The 23,877-nt window shown below is 40.2% G+C and overlaps 1 protein-coding gene across 9 annotated transcripts in view; it reads right to left on the bottom strand.

The window, feature by feature from the left end:
- ADCYAP1R1 (ADCYAP receptor type I) overlaps positions 1-23,877 on the bottom strand; it is a 135,224-nt gene that overhangs the window by 86,904 nt on the left and 24,443 nt on the right. For all 9 annotated transcript variants that reach the window (XM_056485588.1, XM_056485590.1, XM_056485592.1 and 6 more), the window contains one exon: positions 16,490-16,648. In XM_056485588.1, the coding sequence (XP_056341563.1) occupies positions 16,490-16,540 (51 nt within the window). In that variant the 5' untranslated portion in view covers positions 16,541-16,648. The remainder of the gene's footprint in view (positions 1-16,489; positions 16,649-23,877) is intronic.

Raw genomic sequence — 23,877 nt, 5'->3', positions numbered from 1 at the left:
TGGAACAGGGATGTGTTGATGAGCAGCTATGGGAGGCTGCAGAAACACTCTCTACACACACACACACCCTGCCCAGGGGAGGAAGCTTTAATTAATCTGCTAATTAAATTAAAGTTATTTGCCCTCAGCTAGCTAGAGCACACGTTCTTCCCTTTCTCTCCTCCCTGCAGGCAGCTCCAGTGAGTGTCTCATACTGCAATTCTGACAAAACCAGAGGACACAGAATTAAGCAGTGCCAAGGGAGGTGTGGGTTGGGTATTAGGAAGAAGTTTTTTACAGAAAGAGTGATGAAGTACTGAAATGGTCTGCCCTGGGAGGTGGAGGAGTCACCATCCCTGGACGTGTTTAAAAAAAGACCAGATGTGGCAACTGGTGCCATGGTTTAGTTCAGGTGTTGGGCTGGATTGGACTTGATGATCTTGAAGGGCTCTTCCAACTCTGTGATTCTGTGACTCTGTGACTCTGTGATTCTTTAATTCTGTGATTCTGTGACTCTGTGATTCTTTAATTCTATGATTCTGTGGTTCTGTGACTTTGTGACTGTGATTCTGTGATTCTTTAATTCTGTGATTCTGTGGTTCTGTGACTTTGTGACTGTGACTCTGTGATTCTGTGATTCTGTGGTTCTGTGGTTCTATGATTCGGTGATTTTTGTGATTCTGTGACTCTGTGAGTGATTCTGTCATTCTGTGACTCTGATTCTGTGATTCTTTAATTTTAATATATTGTGATTCTGTGACTGATTCTTTGACTCTGTGATTCTGTGATTCTTTGTGATTCTGTGATTCTTTGTGTGATTTTGTGATTCTGTGTGTGATTCTACCATTCTGTGGTTCTGTGTCTCTGTGATTCTGTAATTCTGTGATTCTTTGTGATTTTGTGATTCTGTGTGTGATTCTATCATTCTGTGATTTTACCATTCTGTGGTTCTGTGTCTCTGTCATTCTGTGATTCTTACTCCAATTTTCTCCAAAGGGACTCCAGGAATGGGGAGACCACTGCAGAAGGGAGGCAAAGAGCTCATTCCAGCAGAGGCAATTGGGAGTGCTCAAGCTTATTCTCAACTTCCCTCCTCCTCCTCTCAGTGCTCATTGGGTTGGGTATTGTGCTGGAGTGGAGGATGAAACACAAATCACCTCACAACTGAAAAAACCCCACTGTGATCCCAAAGGAATCAAATCCTTGTACAAAAGGCTGTGCTTAGAGTTGTTTTCTCAGCAAGCCTTTCTTTCTTCTTTTTTTCTGGAAGGTTTCATCATTATTTTGCTGTAAGAACTCAAGGAAGGGAATAAAGTGCCTATTTCAGAAGAAAAGAAGGGAGTAGAATGAATGGGGTGGCAGAGCACCAGCGTGGAGCTCAGCTGAAGGGATCAGAAAGGAAAAGATGGAGCAGCCACAGCTTCTCTGGCACCCTGTGCCAGGGCCTCCCCACCTCACAGGGAAGGATTTCTTCCAAACATCCCATCTAAAGCTGCCCTCTGTCAATTTGAAGCCATTCCCCCTTGTTCTATCATGAAATGCCCTCATCAAAAGTCTCTCTAGTGAGAGAGGTGACATTCAAGTAATCCAGTTTAGGGGTAAGGAAAATTTTTGCTTTGAGTTTTAAAAGGTGATGCAACCTCCTCCATGGAAAAAAAAAAATAAACAAATGAACTAAACAACAACAACAACAAAAAAGCCAAACAAACACACAAACAAAACCATAAAAAAAATAATAAAAAAAAAGAACAAATAAAAAGAGAAAAAGAAAGAAAAAATAAGGAAGGAAAAAAAGTTTGAGATATATTAACACTCTTGCAGGATGACAAAAGATATTAAAACAACTGAATTTTCCACAAACTAGAGAATTCCAAATTTTTCCCCTCTAACATAATTATCCACTGTGATTCCTCAGTCTGAGTTTATACCACAGAGAATGTTCCTAATGCCACTTTTGTTAGGTGATCTAGCAGAGTTCTTGCTTTTAGGATTGTCTGCCTGGGTTTAGGGCTGTCTCAGTGCTGTGCTGCTGAGGAGCACCAGGAAACATCTCCCACATCCACTTAATGCTTTGCACACTTGGTTTTGATCAATATTTATGGCTTGAGTTATCAGGGTGAAAATAAAAAAAAAGAGAGAGAGAGAGGGAGACTTGCAGTGTCAGTGTTTGTCTCCTGCTGGAACAAAAATGGAATCCCAAAGCACTGGTGAATCCCATCCCCATCCTCCTTCTTGGAAAATGATTTTTGCTTTATTCTTTCACCTTCAGCACCCCAGGCTGTAGAGGCCAGCAGAAGTGGTGGGCTGGTTGATCACCAGCATTTAAATATCTGGGAACAGCTCTTGAACAGAAACATTTCAATGCAATTCTCAGGAAACAAAATCTCTGATGGCACACAGAGACATCCTGAGAGTGAATAACCAATCCCAGGGATTTCTGGGCAGATAAATCCCTGCCAGAGGAGTGATCAGTTCCACCAACACAATCCCCCCATCAATGCAGCAGAAGGGATTTGGTATCTTTGTAATTCATTGTTGTTTAACCACATGCAACATTTCTGTCTTGAGCATCTGTAAGCTTAAAAATAACAATTTAATGTCGTTTAATGATGCCCTGGACACCACTGAGTGTAGGAAGGCACATTACCTGTTTTATGGTATTTGTCTCATTAAATGTTTTAATTTCTCCATTAATGCATATTAACAAATAATGACTTTCAGTGGGAGATTTGGCCTTTGTCTTTAACTCTATAACCCTATTTATATTTTATATCTATTATATTTTCAGAGCCTGAGAACAGCTCTGCATTAGGGTCAGCACAAATGTGCCCCTCTCAAGGACAGGCAGTGAACAGGTGATGAAAAATAACTTTGGACCTCAATTCCCCATCCCTGATGTTTCAAAGGAACAATAAAACCACACAATTCCTTCAGAGATGCCTTAAAAGAGAGGCCCAGACTCACAGTCAGCAGGGACCTGTGGATTAGCCACAATAAAACCAAAATAAGCTGTAATTAATTACTGACATTTTCACAGGAGCTTGAGAGACAGGGAAACACAATCACACCAGTTCCTGCTTCAATCACAAGAGCTGAACTCCAGAACATCTCAGGCAAGGTGTGACAATTAGAGGGCTTTTCTTCTTACACATTATGAAAAATTCAGACACATCCACCTCAATCCATTTTCTGAGGAGTTGAGAGCAGCAGATACAGGAGGAGAGCAGAGATGGAACAGCAAATTACCAGAAAAAAGCAGATGAAACCTCTGGTCCTCAGCACAGCCTGGGCAGAATACCCAGAAATGTTTCCTACCAACAGCTGGAGCTTTTCTACATGCTGGAAAATCTTCTCTGGTTAAAGCCAACCCTGACCACTCCTGATTTTTATTTGTTCCCCACATTGCTATGGGATGGGATCCCCAAAAGCTGAGATTTTGGAAGGGTAATGTACTGTGTAAAAATTTGGATTAGCATGAAACAACACATTTGAGAGCAGTTCTTGCTGCAGGTGTGTTACACATCCAGCTCACTCTTTCTTTCCAATTTTTTCATATTTTTCCTAAGATTTTATGTGTAATAATATAACTATTTATTATTGCTGTATCAAGAATACTCTGCCATTATAAACAAACTCAAAGTTTTCTTATGGACATTGATGTAAAAATGCAATTTATAAGTTAATCCTGCAAAAAAGTGCATTTTCTACCTATGTGTGATTCCTTATCTCAGGATAGGAGCATAAAAGGTGTGAAAAAATTAGTTTATCACACATGCACTGCTCATGAAGCCTCCTTGAAAACCCCACCAGTAACCACACAAATTTTCCTGAGCTGAACCTCCAGGAGGTTTCAAAAAGCTCAGCAATGTCTTGCAAAATAGCATTGCAAGAATTACTAGAAACCAAACCGATCCAAACAAAACCCAGTGCCAGATTGCACACCCAGCCTCAAATCCCTCTTTTACTCTTTTCTCACTGCAGGGTAGGGCTGGATTTAAGGAGGGACAGTGTGCAGGGACTGAGATGGGCTGGTGCTTCCAGCAGATCCCCCCTTAAGGGGTGACTTCACTCCAAACAAAGCAGCAGGGCTTGGCTGCCTCTCAAACCCTGGCAGATCTGCCACAGGTCTCGCTGTCAGAGCCTTGTCATGACCCAGATTCTGCTCCAGCATCTTCTGCATTTGTGCCACACAGAAACCTCACAAAAGGAATCAGGATTTTATTAACCTGTTCTCAGCTCCAGCAAGGTGCAGCAGTTAATCTGCATTTAATAAAGAGTTATAAACAGACATTTCTGAGTGTTGGCAGATCCAGGGACCCTGAGGATGCAGAACTGGTGGCACAGGAGCTCCTCCCAGGGCAGCAGAAGCCTCAGCTGTGCTGTTTGCAGCTGACTGCAATGCACAGCCTTGGAAAATCAGAACCTTTTGCATATTTAAACAAGAGACAATTTTTCTTTTTTTCTTTCTTTTTTCTTTTTTTTTTTTAAAGGCTTTAGAGCCAAAGTATAAATGTTTTCAGCTCTACATGACAGATAAGAAGTGCTGGCTGATACAGTCAAGCATCTCTTCCTATATTTAATGTGCTAAAGCTGGAGAAGTGTCAATAATTTGGCACCCTGGGAAAGAAGGGAGAGTTCTGCTGAGGTTTTTGTGCATGCCATACAAGTGGGGTCCCTGACTGGTGACTAAGAGAGCACAATCTCATGTATTTGAGCTTGAAAATACCAGATCCTACTTCATCTGTGACATGGAATTACAGAACATGCTCAGTTGGAAGGAACACTGAGTCAGGACACTCCAAAAATCCCACCTGGTGAGAGAATTGTCCAAATGTTCCTTGAGCTCTGCCTGAGAAACCTGTTCCAGTGCCTGACCAGCCTCTGGGGGGAAGAAACCTTTCCTGATTTCCAACCACATGATAACCTCAGTGATGCTGCTTCTGGAATCCTCAGCCATCCTTGATGTGTTTTTACCTAGCACCCACCAGCAGCACAAGCCAAATTTTGCCTCTTTCTCAGTGGTGGCTGCTGAGAACCACACAAGAAGTTCAACCCAACCTCAAAAACCTTCCCTGCCTGGCAGGACAGCTGTGAGTTTGTACCTGTGTCTTGTTCTTAAACCAAAACCTCAGAGAAGTCTTTGCTCAGTTTCTGCTGGATTTACCTCATAAATGCCTGTCCAGGACCTGAAGTGCCCAGAATTTCTCAGTTATTGACCTTTAACAGCTTCATCTTCACCTCCCTGCTCATATCCAGGTGCTCATTTCTCTTCTGCTGACGAATTTCCAGTTACAGAAAGAAAACACAACTCCAGCATGTACATTAATTTTACTTCTCAGGGAGTTTAGGCACAGGCTGAGAGAGCTGGGGGTGCTCACCTGGAGAGGAGAAGGCTCCAGGGAGAACTTTGAGCCTTTTCCAGAGCCTAAAGGGGCTCCAGGAGAGCTGGAGAGGGAATTTGGGACAAGGGATGGAGGGACAGGACACAGGGAATGGCTTCACTGCCAGAGGCAGGGAGGGATAAGGAGTTGGAAATTCTTTGCTGTGACACTGGGAGAGGTGCCCAGAGCAGCTGTGGCTGCCCCTGGATCCCTGAAGTGTCCAAGGCCAGGCTGGACAGAGCAGCCTGGGACAGTGGGAGGTGGCCCTGCCATGGCAGGATGACCTTTAATGTCCTTTCCAACCCAAACTTTCCATAATTCTCTGATTCTCTGGTTTTCTGATAATTTTCCATCCTAGAAACAGGCATATGCAATAGAATACAGACATGCAGAGCATTTGTTCTCCATTTATTTCTGAGTTTCAACATGACCAAACAAAAAAATAATATAGCTCCAAAGCCTTTGAAATGGTAATGTTGAATTGTGGCAACGCTCTAATTTATTCAGATTGAAGTTAATAGAAAGAAGGAAGTTTCATTTTCCAGGGAGAATGACAGGATCAGAAATGGGAGCAGCTCTTTTGGCTGCTTTGATTTCCCTGCTCTAGAAGAAAACATTAACACATGTAAATAATCTCTGTAATCCATGCTGAAGGGAGAAGCAGAGCAGGGATTCCTCTGCCAGGAGAGCAAATTGCTGTCATTCTTCAGCTAAACAAAGATTTGAAAGCAAAACTGGTGAAACCTCTTTGATATTGTCCCTCATGGATTATTCTGGGTGATTCCAGTATGTTAACTCATTTATTTGATCCTCAAGATTACTGTGTCCAAAATTTCTACATTCCACATTTGATAACAGATAAATATTTCACATTTTCACGTGTGAGAAAAATCACAAAGCTCTGAATAATACAAACAATGCCCCAAAATACCATAAAGCAATATTGAGAACAGAATTTTCTCTAGATTAGTTCTTTTTGTTAACAGAGGTGTAGCAAAAATCCAGGGATACAAAAGGGAAAAGAAGTTCTATTTTTATTTTTGTATTCCCTAAATAAAATAGCTGCAGAATTCATGTCATAACCAGAAGGTGAAAAACAATGGAAAATAAACTTTCTTATTTTTTTGTTCCTGTCTACAGCTTTAATTCACAGAAAAAAAAAATCCCTTGAATATTATAAGAGAATCAGGTGGATAAATGGAATAAATAAGCTGCTATGAAGAAGGAAAAAGATTTCAATGCAAAAGTGAAGGCATTGCTTAGAAACAGCACCCAGGTGTCCCAGCTGCTCTGCCATGTGCTATCCAGTACATGGATTTTGGAGGTGAGAAAAATTTAGATATCAGGCCATGTATAAAGAAATGTGTGTGAAAAGGCAGAAAAATAGAGATGTTTGATCATCACTTCAGTGCCATGGAATAATGACCTGAGGGCATCAGATCCAACTGATGAAATTTTTCAGGGTTTGAGTTACAAAAAAAATGGAATACACAATCCAACATTCTTATTTTATTTTAATTTTTATTTTATTTTATATTATTTTATTTTATTTTATTTTATTTTATTTTATTTTATTTTATTTTATTTTATTTTATTTTAGGATAGCTGGAGATACAAAGCTCAGAATGGCTGAAAGCCAAGATTGGCCTCACCACCCCAACAGGGAGGAATTTCTTCCTCAGATCCCATCTCAATCTCCCTCTTTCAGTTCAAACCAATAATTCTTGTCCTAACATGAGCTCCAGTCTGGACACTCTTCTGCCTAACAAGTTTATTGAGTTTCTTGTGAAATTTGTCTTTCTGTAAGGAATTAAGAAAAAAATATTTGCCTAAATATTCACATGAAACTGTTAGAACATTAATTTTTCTGAGAATGTGATTCTGTCAAATCCAGTTGAACTGACCCATAGCATTCAAGTTTTAATGGTACATGGATGGCATGGAGGAACAGAAAAATGAATTTATTTACATATATGTGATTATATCAGTTTGCTGTCCCTAGGGTATTAAAAGCCCTTCAGCATCTTTCAACCCATTCCCACTGATGGTGCAAAATTCCTGCCTCTCCCACAGCTGCTCTGAAAATGAAGTGTTCCTGGGAATTCCTGGGAATTCATCATTTTGGGGGAAAACTTTTAAAATGAAAATACCCAGTGAGAGTCAATAGTTACTTTAAATGAGATGCAGTTTGCTCACCTGGTGTTTCTGCTTAGTTCAGACACAATAAACAACATATAATGCCCAAAAGGTTTAGATTTCACACATCCATGTTGCTGGAAGAAGCACTAAAATGGATTCAGATTGAAATTACATGAGAATTTAATTGCTATTGCAGAGCAAATCTGTTATTTGTTTTATGTTTTTTAAATAATGGAGAAAATGATCATAACTGGCTAACAGAGACCTAATAACTAAAACCAGCTCAGCCAGAGGGCAGCAGGGAAAAAAAAAAAAAAAAAAAAAGAACATTTTAATATCTCTGAGGAAGTGAAACCAACTTGCTGCCCTTGAGCTTTAGCATATCTCCAATTCTATCAAATCTACATTTTGCATTATCAGTTATCTTGAAAGCCTTTAGCAAACAAGAAAGAATAAAGTAAAGCTCTAAAACAGTTTTATGCCAAATATCAAAAATGCTCAGATGTGGTTATCAGGGAATTAAAAAAACAAACAAATTAAAATCTCTGGACTGCCCCTTCCCAAATGTGAAAATATCAGTAGGTGAAATTGTTGACAAACTGTTTTGGAAGTTTTCAAAGCCTGGATTTAGTCTAAATAACTCCTCAACAACACATTTTGGTCACAGATTCTGAGCTGGACAAAAACTGTGGGGCCAAAATCATTTGGAAAGAGCACACAGCAGATAAAGTGTTTTCTTAATTAATTAAAGAATTAATATTCTCTTAGAGAATTCTGCACTCCATAAGGAGCAGAAAAGAGCACTGCAGAAATGTGTTACTGGGAACAGTAAAATCCTTTATCCCTTTGAAATCCCCCAGAGAAACCCAGACCCAGAGGAGCTGGAACAGAGAGCTCAGCACTGGGCACCTCAAATTAAATCTGAATGAAAGATGCTCCTTGAGACTTGCCCTTAACATGTTGATTGGATTTACAGTCTAAACCATATTGATAACAAAAGAAAAAAATAAAAAACCCTCAAACTACTGGTATGTGTTCCTTTTTAAAAGAGCAGAGGAGGGTTAAAAGTGATCATTTCCATATTGTTTCTTGTTTGAAGAAAATAAGCATTTAGAAATTTTAGATGGTTAAAAAAAAGGGAAAGAGGTTGAAATTGAAATTGGATTATTTGAATTCTACTGGAAATAATAACTCTATGAAAGTACTACAGAATATTTTTGTTGTTCTGTGGGGAAAATATTTTTCTTGTTTTATTTAAAATAGATATTATTTGGGTTTGGGGTGTTTTTTATGGTGATTCTGAAGTATTTAATGGATGCATTTGTCTTTTTTTTTTTTCACTCCAGACACAAAGATCCATTGGCATCTGCCCTCACTCATACAAGAACATACATTTAATATTCAATTTTTAAAATGTGTTCCAGGAACCAACAGTAGTAAACAGCATTTTAACCTTACAAACCACCCTACCAAGATGAGTCACAAGATACTGAAAATCCAAGAAAATCAATTGGGCAAGAGTGAGTTACTGTCATCTATTCCTGATGCAGATAACATTTATAAATGCCCAACAAAAATGAGATTCCTAAAAACTAAAGAGACCAAAGTCTAGTCTAAGATAATTTTTGAGGGCCCTGCAATAAAGAGAGCATGAGGAGGATTTTAGGATGGGTTATACCAAAATCCAGAGGTGTCTATCACTAAATACACTATGTATAAGAGAATGAAAATTATATATTAATATAGATAAATATCTTAATCTGAGGCCCTGGCACAGGTTTCCCAGACTGTCCCATCCCTGGCAGTGCCCAAGGCCAGGCTGGACAGGGTTTGGAGCAGCCTGGGACAGTGGGGTGTCCCTGCCCATGGCAGGGGTGGCTCTGGATGAGCTTTAAGGCCCCTTCCAACCCAACCATTCCAGGATTCTCTGATTCTAATCCAGACATCCAGCATTTAGGGGGCTAATCATTGCTCCAAGTGACTTATTCAGGAGCAGAACTCAGCTCTAACACACAGAGGGAAGCACAGAGGCAGCTCTGATTCATTCATGGTGTCCTTTTAGCCAACACTGGCATTATATGGAATAAAAACATCACAAAGATTAACAGATTTTGGTATAGATGGGATCCACAGCTCCAAAATCTGCACTTCCAAGTGGTTTCCACATGGGGAGAATAAACCTGAGAGAAACACAACTCTCCTGCCAGGTTTCCCTGAGTGAGCAGTTCACCCCTTGCCCAGGGGAACAGGGAGGGTTTGAGGAGTTGGGTTCTGTGCCCTGGGGACTGCAGGGGGGGTTCAGGGCTGGCACTGCTTCCAAGGGGCTCACAGCTGGTTGGTTAGACAGCCATGTTGTCATTGTTCTGGAAAAAAAGCCTGGCAAACTCTGCTTTCCCAGCCCCACAGCTGTGCTCAGTGATCTCTGGGGTTTGGAGGTGGATGGGCACTGCCCCAGCTGCTCCCCAGGGAGGTTCCCAGCATCACTCCCCGATCCCAGGCAGGGCCCACAGGACACACACCCACTCTGAGGAGCAGCAGGGTTTATTTCCCAGATCAGGAAAAAACCCTTTTCTGCAAGCTCTGGTGAGAGGGGCAGAAGGGAATATAAAAAATATAAAAAAACCAAATCCCTAATAGAGGAATAGTGCTGTAAATGTGATTTTTTTCATATTTTTGTCCTCTCTTCCTGCTCTTTTGCTTCTATTTTCTCCTCCTCTCCTTCAGCTTTGGTTGTGCATCACAGCTCTGTCCTCGAGCTGCCTGCACAGGAAATCCTCCTGGGCTGCTGACTCTGCAAACCCAAGGAATTGCAGGCAACACTCTTGCTAGAGACTTCAAAACTATTCCTCCAGGAGCTGGGTATTAACAGCTGAGCAACACAAAAAATCACTGATTCTGATTTTTTTTTTCTTTTTTTTTTTTTTTTTTTTTTCCCTAATTACAGCTTTCTTTTTTTAAGAACCCTTTCTAATGCCTGATTTGTTATTTGACTGCTCATCCAACCCTCCTGCAAGCTGCAAAACCAGCAGGAAAAAAAAAAAAATCACATTAATTAACACCCATAAATCAGTGTTGTCATTATTTTATTTGCCTCCCACCAAAATGATTTCTACTTCCAGAGGGGGAAAAAAAAATAATATTTTAATGTAATATAGGACAACTATTTTTTACTTTGTTACCTGCTGCTTTGCATTTCTAAGCCTGAGATATCTTGACTGTCTAAAGGAAAGTTGTGGTAGATATCTGTGTTTGTCCACAATGTTGTGAACCACATTTTGGTGGAATATGTGTATTTTTAGACTTTTTTTTCTCTGCCTGTCAATCAGCTTTTGTCAAATCAGCTTAACAAGATAAAAAATCTTGAAGACCAGGCTGGACAGGGCTCTGAAGATCCTGGAGTAGTGGGAGCTGTTCCTGACACCACCTGACCTTTAAGGTCCCTTCCAACCCAAACCATTCTATAATTCTATAATTGAAAAACATTTGAACCAGGTGTCTTTCTTTGGCTTCTGCAATACTCCTGACTGGCACCTGAGGTGCCCAGGTGAAGTTAAAAGTGCCAGTGCACCAGGCAGAGACCCAACACAATATCCAGAGTTCTTAGGCAGGAGTGTAAATACACTGAGTTTTCTCAGAAAAAAAACCCCAGAAACTTAGAGATATGCCAGGATGAAATCTCACCCTGAGAGAACTCTCACTCTGGCACTCTCTGTAAGTCCCTATCCCACCTAACTGAGGGCATAGAAACCATCTGGGACTTGAAATCCTCATTTTTGTGCCTCTTGAAGTTGGTTGGTATCAAGGCCTCTGTGGTTTTGCCATGCTGATTTTCTCAGATGATTTTTTGTGATACCAGAACTCTGAACCTGCTCCTTGAAAGTGTTTTACTCAGTATTACACATCCACAGACTTGCTTTTTCTATTTTAAACAAGGCTTTTAAGAGGTTGCTATTTTCTCCCAATTGCCCCCAGCACCAGCTCCTCCTGATAAAATGGAAAAGCTCCAGCAGCATTAATGCCTTGGTTAGCTGAGTCTCTATCTGCTATGGAGAACATTCCCAGCAGTCCCCTGGCTGTGTTTGGATATAAAATATTTATATTTTCATTACATAAATAACAGGGAAGTTGCATGCAGCTGTACACTGTGCTCAAGAAACCTGCAGTCCTACAGAGAGCTGGACTTCCCTAACAGGGTTATGAGATGCTACAAATCACCAGGCAGGTAAACTCATTAAAAGCTCTCTCATTAAACCCTGGAATAAAAAAATCAGTTTGCTTAAAGAGCAGAGACCAACTCAAGGTTTTACATTTGTACCTGAGGAGCCTCATGTTTGGGCTGAGCTTAAAAACATTGCAGGCTGGGATAGAAACTTGTGTCTGGATGCACTGTGCCTCATCTTTTAAAAACAACAGAGGCTGGAATGTAGATGATTCTGTTTGAAGGTAGCTTGGCACTGGAAGTGACAGCCAGGGATGAATAATAGAGAATACAGAGAGTTCTCTGCTCTGTAGCCTATACAGACCCTGAGAAAATTGAGAAATATCCCCCCTTCAGCAAACAGGGGCTGGGCAAACACTTCAGTTCCTCTCCTCACCTCTTCATGAATTGCTTCACTCTCATCAGATCCAGGTTCCATTCTCTGCTCTGTGAGGTGCTGCCTGTGCATCCAAATCTGTATTTGACTCTACTCAGAGATCACACCTCAATGTTGTACAGGAGGCATCACCTGCACTCCCCTTTTCCACATTTCTCTCTTGTTTAAAGGAGAACATTCTTCCCAGCTAATCAAACATTACACAGAATATTCTACCACTGGAAACATTTAAGCTTTGCAATATTAAATATGTACCCACAGGAAATTCCAAGTATTAGGTGAAGAAATACATCTGATCAAATTATTCTGGACATTTAGAGCACCTGCATTGCAGTTACATTTAAAATTCAGTTCATACACCAAGCCAACTCTGTGAGTCATGAAACTCCTTGTTTCTCAAGTACATTTGGAACCAGACAAAGGAAAGATGGCTTAGGATCCTTTCTCCTCCATAATTTTACGATGACTTTTGTTAATATCTTCCAATTAAAAAAAAAAACAACAACAAAACAACATAACTCAATGTTATCACAGATGAATGGAATGCAAAGTCAATCAAAACGCCAGTGAAAGTGAATTCAGGAACAAACAAACAAAAAAAAAAATAAAAAATAAAAAGACATAATAGAATCCCAGAATGGTTTAAATTGGAAGGGAACTCAAAGACATCCAGTTCCAGCCCCCTGCCATGGACAGACTCCTCCCACTATCCCAGGTTATTCAGAGTTTCATCCAGAGCAAAGAATGGAAAAGACTGGGAAGAGTTCAGCCAGCAGAAAGAAATGGGTTAAAACCAGCTAAAATAGCAACATAAGCATTTAAATCTAGGAAAGCACTTAAAAATGGCAGAAAAAAGTAGAGCTCAAGAATTCCTCTAAAGGCCTTGCAGGTGTCATGGTGCCTTCAGTCCTGAGTGGTTCATAGGTTAGATTAATGCAGAACAGCCTGGTAAACACATGAAAAACTCAATCACCCTTAACTCTGACACTTAGAACTGGCTTTAAATGCTCATTTCTAATTATTTCTTAGCATTTTATATTCTTGTTGCCTGGTCAGAGTCTATACTTGAAGCCACCTGGAATTTCCCACTCATGCTTGGTTCTCTTTTTATCTTTTCTTGATTTTTTTATGGGCATGGACATCAGCTTGGGGGCTTTAGTGGGTAAAATGAGTGTGACCAGATGTGCTTAGAGGAAAGCAGTATATAAACAATTTTTTCCAGGAATTTTGTGGAGTCTAAGATTACTCTCAAATGCTCTAATTTTTTTTAAAGTCACATCCACTCCCTTGGTAGAAAATGGGAAAATTTGCATGACAGGAAGGTGCCAGTTTGAGGTCACAAGCACGGCACATTAGAGATGGTTTTCAGGGAAAGAGTGTGCCCCAGTGGAGAGAAATGTGTTACCACAAGAACTGCAAAATAATCTCAGCAAGGGAAGAAATATAAATATCATTATATCATTCCTGAAATTTGGTCTGTGAAAAGAAATGTAGGGATTTAATATGAAATGAATACTATGCACAAATTATTATGTAATCTCAGTGGTGGGCTCTGTCTGCAAACACACAAATTCATGTGGCTTAAATGGTTAACTTTAATATCTGGATTCCTGCAAAAGACTGCTGTAAAACCTTATAGTCAAAAATAAGATCACAAAATTCACAGAAGCAGCAAATAAAAAGCAGTTTTTTTCTTATTAGCTCTAGTTTGCTATTTGGTATTTCATTAAGAATTGTTCTTTGCACAAGCTGGAGCTGATCACTAATTATCCAGCTCAGCAACCACAGTTATGTCCTGAAACGTGAGCAATTGGGAATTTGCTGTCCTTCTCCATCTGCCAGGAAGGTCACCCATCTGAGAGCTCAAGAGATTTGTCCTTTAATTTCCCTTAATTAAAAACTGTTCACCTCTAAATAACAAGACACCTTTCGAGGGTCTTGAGCTGAGCACCAAAAATCTTGAAAATATTGAGGTTGTTGGTCATTTAACAGATTTTTTTTTTTTTTTTGTCTTTTGAGTCATTTAATTATGTTGATTGCAGTCTGAAAAATGTGTTTGCATGGCTGGGAATTCAGCTTTCCAGTTTCTCCCAGGGCAGGATCCATGTCATCAACGTTTCTATGTCCAAAAAAAAAAGCATCTGAATTTGAGCTAAACTCACATGAATATCTCACATGAATATCAGTACCTAAATCAGGTTAAATTTGAGGGGTTTTCCCCTCCCCATTTGCTGAGAGGAGATTTACAGTAATAATTTTAGAGATGTATTATAAAAATTAAACATAGTCAGTTTTTAATAAGTAGTCATTTCTACCTGACCACGAAATATAGGGAACGGTCACAGGAGCCATGCTCCAGATACACATTTCAAGACCATGTATTTGCATGTAAAGGACTTTATTATTTGGATGAACACAACTGTGGTCCCAGTTCTAACCCAATCCTACACAATTTAGCTGAATTTTGCCACATTTTAGGTGGGCAGTAAAATGAGAGCTAAATAAGAGCCAAAAGGAAAGAAAATGTATTTTTGTGTGTGTTGGGTTGATGTGGCCAGAAATGTGAATTCTGTCCCCATCTGTTAACCCAGCTGGGGCAGTGACCCTGATCTCCTGGCACACATTATCTGCTCATGGGCCATCTTTAAACCAGCTGGGCAATCATCTTTATCTTCCCACAGCCCATCCTCCCTCCAGGAGATATCTCCTGTTAATGGCCAGTGAGTCCCAGGGCATGACTGATAAAATTCCATCATCCCACTGGGAGATGCTCCAGCCAGGGGAGGAGCCAAGCCTTTCCTACCCAGATAAAAACTGACATTTTGGACACCAAGGAACCTTCTTTGCACTGGATTCCAGAGGAAAGCCAGACCTTCCCACATCATCCCTGGAGCTTCAGAGGAAACTGCACCTTCTCCAGGAGCACTGCTGCAGCTGAACCACATCTGCCCCTGCAGGAGGATGCAGCCACCATTGAATGGGACTGTGCCAACACCCTGACTGACTGACGGGTGTCAGCTTGGATTCTGACTCTGGCAGGGGTTGGGATTGTTCTTTGTAATACTGCATTTCTATTTTAATTTTCCTAGTAATGAACTGTTATTCCTAATTCCCCTATCTTTGCATGAGAGCCCCTTAATTTCAAAATTATAATAATAATTTGGAGGGAGGGGGTTTACATTCTCTATTTCAAAGTGAAGCTTCTGCCTTTATTGGCAGATACCTGTCCTTCAAAGCAGTGTGCCAAAGTAAAACAAGTTCTTTGTGCTGCCTGCTATGCATTGTAGAAGACAGGCCACATACTTGACAATAAGGGTAAAAAAACTCTACAAAAACTGCTGAAAGATGCTCTGGTCACACCACCATCACATTGAATAGCTGTTATTTAAAAATAAATCTATCTAAATGTCATGAAATCTTTGAAATACTGACTCTTAAAGCACTAATGTGAGAATATCTCTGTATTAAGCAAGTGTAAAGCATTTGCATGGAAGTTGTAGAAGGCTCTTAATGGGAATGAGCTGGAGGATTTAAACCCTGGTGCTATTTGTCACTGAATCCCTGTGAGCAATGCTCCTGGGGAAGAGCTGAAAAGCAATTTGTGATCAATGGTTTAACACAGAATTGTGTTGAAATGCTACAAGAGGTTATTGCAAGGTTTGTGTGCAACTCCTCACAGCTACAAAAGGGAAAAATATCTTTGCTCAGTGTTTTTGTGGCTGTTGTGTGAGCAGAGCTGCAGTCACTGTGTGTAGGGACAATGCAGAGGGAGAGTTACAATCCCCAAGTGTGTTAACATGGAGTTATTAATGGAAGAGCCTGTTGTTTAGTAAGTAAAGACTTGTGGGGAAAATTAATCCCTGTCATTTTCATAAAGAATTGAATATCTTCAGAAAGATGATGGATGATTTTAAGTGCCTGCAGTGCCTTTATATGCCCATTTGTATTGTTTCTTAAAATTGCTCCTCTGAAAAGGGAAGCCTCCAAAAGCACTGCCTGGAATATCCTGAGGTTTAGGTTTCACAGGGGGGAATGAAGGGAATCTCTAATTTTATCCCTCTGTCTGAAAAAAAAAAAAAATTCTTAAACCAATGTATTTGAAACAGAATACTCACTATTTTTTTTTTCTAAATATTACTTTATTTTATTTTGGATATTGGTTAAAAACAGTGAACACACGTCCTCAAGGGATGGACTTGCCCTTCTGAGGATGAGCAGTGATCACAGCCCTAATTCATAACAAAGACGGCTGGAAAAGTCTTAACCCAAGCTACAAGACCACGCAGAAAAACCCAGAATCAGTGTCAGCATCAGATCCCTCCCTCTTGGCAAGTGCTGGCCTTGAGAACATGTATTTATGTCAGAGCAATGGAAATAAAATCATTTTTTCCTTACCACAGGAAGCAACACGAGGCTGAAGAAGCAGACCTTCCAGTTGATGGCCATCTTCTCCCCTCACTTTGGACAAGTTTAGCTCCTTAGCACTGATTAGGGCTGAAGCACAGGCTCTCTGCAGATATTTTGGCTGAGGTCTTCACGTCAGGGCTCAGATCTCTGCAGCAAAAGAGGAAAATCATCATAAATATGTAAATATGAGAAAGAAATGGACAGAAAACAGAGAACCCAACACTTGCACTCATTACAGAGTAACCAGGATTTTGCAGATTTTAAAGGTGGGCTTGGATATCTAATTTAAAGCAAAGGATTTTGTATAATCAGTAATGTGTCAAAGAAGTGCTGGAGCAGGTTCTGTAGCTACAAACACCTCTGTTGTACCCAGGGGAGAAGGAAGGGGGGATTATTTTGTACAAGAAAAAAGATCTGTCTGCCTCATCTCTGAAAATGTGGCTTGCTCTTCATGATTTTCAGTTGTGTCTTAATAGGAAAACTGTCTGGGGACTTCTCAGGGGTCTGGTTCCCAAGGCAGTTTGTCCAGATAACAAAATCCATTACCAGGCTTGTTAAGAACCTGTTAATAAGCTTGTTAATAACTTTTCTGGGAAGTAGAGGGGCAAAGGAATGAATTGTAGTATCAGGCTAAAGATTCTTCCAGGACATAATCAGGAAGGATTTATATGAACAACAATGTCATCCATATCTGTGACTTCCATTGCTTGGCATTTGCCCAAAAAGATTTGAGGACTGGGGGGAAGGTGTTTTATGATTTGGATTTATTTCTCATTATCTTACTTTGATTTGTAAAGGAAAGATTTGTAAAAGAACTTTTAGAACCAAAGGATACTCAAGTTTCATACTGACTGCAACACAATGCCAGGACATCAGTAATTAGAAAGGAGAGAGTCTTTCAATTAAAAAATAAAACAGGAAATTTAATCTCTCTCTAAATTTTGGGAGAACAATGATTCATGAAATTCACTCTAAACTGATCTGTTTTCTTCTATCCTCACTTGATCAGTCACTCATGCTCTGTTCTGGCACTGAATTTAATTACTTAACTGTATTTCTGATGGTTTATCAAATAATGAGCAATTGATAAGATCTCAGCTGAGGAGGACAGCAAACATCCCTGGTGACATTCAGCAGTGAGGACTCAGAATTCCATTAACAGGAGCAAGACAAAAGCAGACAGAGGCATTAGCAGCCACTGGGTTTGAAATGATTTCCTGATCATTTGCACTCCCGTGTGCGGCTCAGCCAGAGGAGCCACAGAGGGGTGTGGAGGTTGAGGTTTATTCTGTCCTTTCATTCTGCCACTGCAAGGCACCAGCACATGATTAAAATGCAGTGCAAGGGTGGGAGATGCCTGACTAAAAGCTGGACACACACACAGGTGCCCTGGGGAAAGTGGTGACTTTAGAACATACTTTTTACTTTAACCTGGCAATCCTAGGTTTGGAGTCTGAGTTTCAAAAGAGCTTCTAAGGAGACAACAAGAACATCTGCAAACCATTTTGTGGCTTTTCTTTCACATATTGCAGGGAAAATAAAAGAATCTACTTCATTTTTTGCCTTCAAGGTAGTCATGGAAACCTGCACCAAATACTGGGCTGAGGCCTTGGTGTCATCCACGGAGACTGGAGTGTTTATTAGGAATAACAGCTTCCAGAACTCCTGCCCTGGACCTGCAGCAGAACCTTTTCTATTATTGAGTTGTTCTGGCATGTATGTTATACATACATTCAGAGTCCTCCTATTACTAATTAAAGGTAACTAATCTCTATTATCAATTAAAGGGTAGTTATCACCAACTAAAGCCCAGCTACCTCCCAAATAAGTACTACCAGCTATGTTATACCAGAATTTTTTTTTTTTTTTTTTTTTTTTTTTTTAAATATAGGCAATGGTGATAAAGCATTACCATTCAGTATTGAGGAAAAGATATAAATACATCAGTATTGAATTTGGAAGGGAAGCTTGAATGATTATATTTTCTTCTGATGTCACTAGTTCATAAATTCTGTAATTTTAACCGAGGCTTCATGTTGTTTTATCTGCATCTGCCACTGTAATTAAAATTAGTGAAGTCAGAAGAGCCAATAGCAGAGGAGTTGCACCTTTCAGTTATGGATAAATAGTTCCTCAAAATAATCTTCAGCTATCTCTGGTGAGACAAAAGGGCTGTTGAAGTGTCTGAGAATCTGAAAATCAGATTGTTGCCAAAATAGAATGGATTTCAGGGCTTGTTTCAAGCATGGTTGGTATACAGGGAGAAGAAAAAATAAAAAGAACATTGCTTTGGTCACCTAGTGACTGAAGGAAATAATTCATCCCCTCTGAAGGTGAAATTGTTTGTCCACTGGAAACATTTTCAGTGCCACAGCAGATTCTTTATGAAAGTATCTGAGTTGCTTCAAGGGCAGGTTGGAAAAACTCTGGCAAAACTTGTTCTGCTGCAAGTGCCCATTTCTTTCTCCATCTAAAAAGTCTCTGGAGGCTGGTGAGGACAATTCCTCCATGAGAAGCCCACAAGCACAATTTGATATCAGCAGTGAACAAAACCACACAGTGAGACCTTTCTAGCTACCATGGGACTGCTCCCAGGGAGGCACAAAAAAAGTAAAAATCACTGCTCAAGAGGATAAAAAGTCCCTGTATCAAACATAGGTAAAATTGTTTTACAGCATTGCAGAGTCTACCCACTGGATGAATGAAATGGAGGAATTTTTTTGATGAATGAAAGAGGATTTTTAGTGGTTTTCCAAGGCAGTTACGAGCTCTTACTGAGATCTCACCCAAAGAAACCAACTGATCTGCTTGGGCCCCTTGTCTGCTCCTCTGGGACCTGTGCCAGTGGTTTGAAAGGAAACCACCACATTTCAAAGCTACCCACAGTGGTTCAGACCCCATCAGAACCCATCAGACCAGTGATGATTTAATGGGAATTTATTATTTAATTAATCTCACTTCAATGTCCAGGCAGAGCCTCCCACCACAATCCTCTCCCTGCCCCATGCTCAGGTGTGGGAATCTGAAATTTTCTGGCAATGTGCAGGAGAAACTGAGGTTTTGCAGGCTGAATACATCTCAGAAAAAAAAATCAACCACCCCATGCACAGTAACTCCAATAATTCTTAGAGACATGCAGAACATTTCCATATGAGGGAAGAATTACTGGGTGCAAAATATATGAGCAGGTAAATATAAAATCCTAAATGGCTTGGGGTTGGAAGGAACCTTAAGGATCATCATCCCAACCTCCTGCCATGGGCAGGAATATGTTCTACCAGAGCAGATTTCTGGCCCTGGACACCTCCAGGGATTGTCAGTCCACAACCTCTCTGGGCAACCTGTTCCAGAGCCTCACCAACATCCCTGGAAAGAATTTCTCCCAATTACCTAATCTCAATTTACCCTCCTTCAATTTAAGGCCATTCCCCTTTTCCAGGACATGAAAAGTCCCTCTCCAGCCGTGTTTTAACCCCCCTCTAGGCACTGGAAGGTGCCCTAAGATCTCCCTGGAACTCTCTCTTCTCCAGGATGAACAGTCCCAACTCTCAGCCTGAGTTCATAGGAGAGATTTTCCAACCCTTGAGCAGCACAGTGTCTTCCCTAAGGGCTGGAACACCTTTCATCATGCACCTGATATTTTTCTGTCTTTAGGCTCTCAATAAATGGTGCAAACCCCACTGTATTTTATGATTTCCCCCCTATAAGTTCCTAAGTGTGATATTCCATAAATATATATATATAAAATATAAATAGTAAAAAAAAAATAAATAAATATATATTTCCATTATATATAAATGGATATCATTTATTTAAAAGGCACAGTGCCCCTTTCTCATGTTCCTGCTCACCAGCTGTGAGCAGAGTTGGGAAATCAACCCCTCAGTGACCCAGGACGTGTTTCCTAATTTTAGAAACCTGGGAGAGACATCCTCACACATGAGCTCATTGTCAAGTCTCTTTTTGTACCAACAGAGAGAAGCAGACAAGTGAAGAAAGTGTTTTGTCTGACCCATTTTAACCATGTCCTTTAAGCTGCTGTCCCAGAGTGTGAAGGAATTCTGAGCAGCCAGCTTGTTTGTTAACATCTACACTGTGGATATCTAAATCTGGACAGAATAATCCACCTCCAGTTTGAAATATATGGATCAGCAATATGAAACCCAAACCAGCCAAGTTTCATCTACCACAAAGGATTGAAGAGGAATTTGTTTTGAGTGTCAATAAATTGATGCTGATATATTAAAGGCAACAGAAAAGCTAAAAGAAGATTTAATACCAGACAGCAAAAGCTCTAAAGTGTTCTATGGAAAATACTCCATAAAGAGCAATCTTTTTGAGGCAAAGGAAAAGAACATCTTGATCTTTCCACTATCTTTAATAGAGTAGTTATTTTTTCTTGAAGTTTAAATATTTTGTATTGGTTTTATTTACCTACTTTCTAACTTTGCTGAAATTAAAGCTTCTTCATGGGTCACAGCAGCCGAGGATCTGATTCTATTTTCTTTTATAAACCAAGAAGACTTTTATTCTCCCTTTGTGTACTTAACTGGGAAAGTCCCTCAAGTCCTTGTTCCCACTCACCAAGTCTGTTGTCAATGACAAAACAGGATTCAAAAGGGCATTACATCAGGAGGTGGATTTTCAGAAAGGATTTACTGCTATAAAGGACAAAACTCTTCTCTGCTGCACATGAGTGTCTTGAGAGTCCCAGGCAAAAATCCCACACCTTGGCCTGAAAGAGCTGTCAGTAAACAATGAGGAATTTTTTCACAGAATGGCCCACAAGGATGGATGTAGGCTTTGTTTTAACATTGTTCTAGCATGTGAGCTGATGTGGGAATCATAGGCTGAAAAACATCCATTCATGACAGATATATTCAGGCAGACTCTGCTGGTATCAAGTTTTTTCACTGTGCAGGAAAATTGCTGCTTAAGAAAACAAAATTTATAAGGGAGCTGATATAGCTCTAAAACAATTTTGCAGGGATATATTTGAAAGAAATAGATTGAGCTGCTGCCTGGCTTAGGCATTTGAATGTTAATAAATATTGAAGTCTGTTAGCAATACTCAGTAATAATCCTTTTACTTTCTGGAGGAATTGGCTTTTGATTTTTTTTTTTCCTTGCATAAAACTCAGAAAACACCTGTGAATTTTATTAGAACTCCCTTTCTAAAACTGAAGATAAAGGTGTGATTGCAAAAGTAGGAAACTGTAAACTGCAGATGCTGAGACTTGGTATGGAAACGAGAGTTTAGGCGTCCAAATATTTCTATATGAAGTAGGATTATCATTTTCATTTTCTTCCATGAGGACTTGTGTAGGAAATAAATTAAAGCAACGTGGTTTTGCAAGAAGAATGACTGCTGAAGAGGATTCACAGCACTGTGGGGAGGAAGGACCTCTGGAGATTGTCTAGTCCAAGTCCCCTGATCAAGCAGGGTCAGCTACAGCAGGTTATTCAAAACCCATTTTCAATCAGTTTCTGAATATCTCAAATGTTGAGATCAACAATTTATCTGATCAATCTCTTTTAGTATTTGACCATTCCAACAATGACAAAGTGTTATTATCTTACAGCTGAATTTCTTGGATGTCTGTTTGTGCTTGATGCCTCTTGTCAGCACAGAGAAGAGCCTCGGTCCATCTCCTTTGCACCCTCTCATCAGGTATTTCTACACATTGATAAAATCCCCCCAAATCTTCTCTTCTCCAGGCTAAACAGCCATAGTTGTAATTCCTTGGCAACCTCTGTGGCTCCCCACAGAGCCCACTGTGTTCCTGCTCTCAGCATCCCAGCCTGGACCTGCACTCCAGGGCTGAGAGAGGAATTATCACCTCCCTTGACGAGCTGCCAAGGCTCTTCCTCTGCAGCTGCTGATGCTTTTGGATTTCATCACTGCAAGGGCACTTTGCTGGCTCAGGATCCACTTTGTGTCCACCCAGAGCTTTAGGTCCTTCTCTGTGGAGCTGCTTCCCAGCAGCTGCTTCCAGCCTGTCCTTGTGCATGGAATTATTCCTCTCCCAGAGCAGCAGTTTGCATGTCTCTTCCTTCTTCATCTTTCTGCCTGTTTCTCAAACCTCCCTGTTTCCTTCTGAGCAGCAGCACAATCAACCTCTTGGTCTATCAACCACTCCTCTTAAATTGGTGTAACCTTCAACCTTCCTGCAGGTGCACTCTGCCCCATCCTCCTGATCATTAGGGAAGACATTAACCAGCACTGCCACATCAAAAAGATCTTCACAGCTCAGCCCAGCCTGCCCAGGCTCTCTCTACAGTCAGTGGAGGTGTAGGTAAGCTCAGGGAGCAATTTCTATATCCTAAAGCTTGTTGTTTTAATGCCAGGTAGGATGGGGTTGGAGGGAGCTGGTCTAGTGGAAAGTGCCCCTGCCATGGCAGGGGTTGGACTGGTGACTTCTAAAAGGTCCCTTCCATCCCAAACCATTCTATGGTTCTAAGACACTATGCCTAATTTTGGACAAATTACTGCTTTGCAAGAACCAATTTTCTTTTCCTCTGTTTGTTCAGGCCTGATGAGAGCAAGCACAGAAAATTCCATTACCAAAGTTTAAGACACCAAAGCATTAATGGTAAGCAAAACAGAGCCCTGACTTCCCTCTGTGCTGCAGCCTTTTCTTACTTTCAGTACTTAGTTCCTTCCATTAGCACAGCCTGATAACTTCCATCTATGTTTTACTTCAGCTGTCCCCCATTACAATTTTGGTGGAGTGTTGGTTTTTGGGTTTTTTATTATTTTCCTTTGAGTGGTTTCAATTAAATTGAAATTCCCTGAAGATATGAGCATTATAATTTGTCCTTACAAAGTACACTCTTTATCACTTCTGTATAACCTGACAGCTCCTGCATTTCCTACTCCAGTAGCTTTACAGAATTTTCCTAACAAATAGAAAAACCCATCTAAAGCTATTCTAAACCAGATTTCAGTAAGTGTTGCTCAGCCAATTCAAGAAAGATATCCAAATTTACACTATATAAAGATCGGATTAATTTATTGATTATCTGCAAATTGTCAGAAACTCTTTGAAACTCCTAATCCTCTATATCCCATCCCTTCATATATGTGTTCATAAAGCCCAGCCTTTCCTGAGCTTTGACAGTTTATGCTTTTCTGGGACATATGTATAAAACTAAACAAGACTTGTTATTTTTAAAAACAAACTCCATTTAAAATGCCTGAATTTTATAAATAAAGTAAACTCTTATGACACAACAATTCTTCTCCTTCACATTATGCTGCTTCACCAGTACAGATATGATGAGACATTGAAGGTTAATGACATCTCAGTTCTGGACATCTGAGTATTTTGACATTGTAATAACTTTGAATGTCTGTTTGATGGAGGTGCTGCTTC

This window comes from Oenanthe melanoleuca, chromosome 2 (assembly GCF_029582105.1).
Source record: "Oenanthe melanoleuca isolate GR-GAL-2019-014 chromosome 2, OMel1.0, whole genome shotgun sequence".
Lineage (NCBI taxonomy): Eukaryota > Metazoa > Chordata > Aves > Passeriformes > Muscicapidae > Oenanthe > Oenanthe melanoleuca.
Note: the sequence above shows the minus strand (reverse complement) of the source record. Positions and strands in the feature narration are given on the sequence as shown.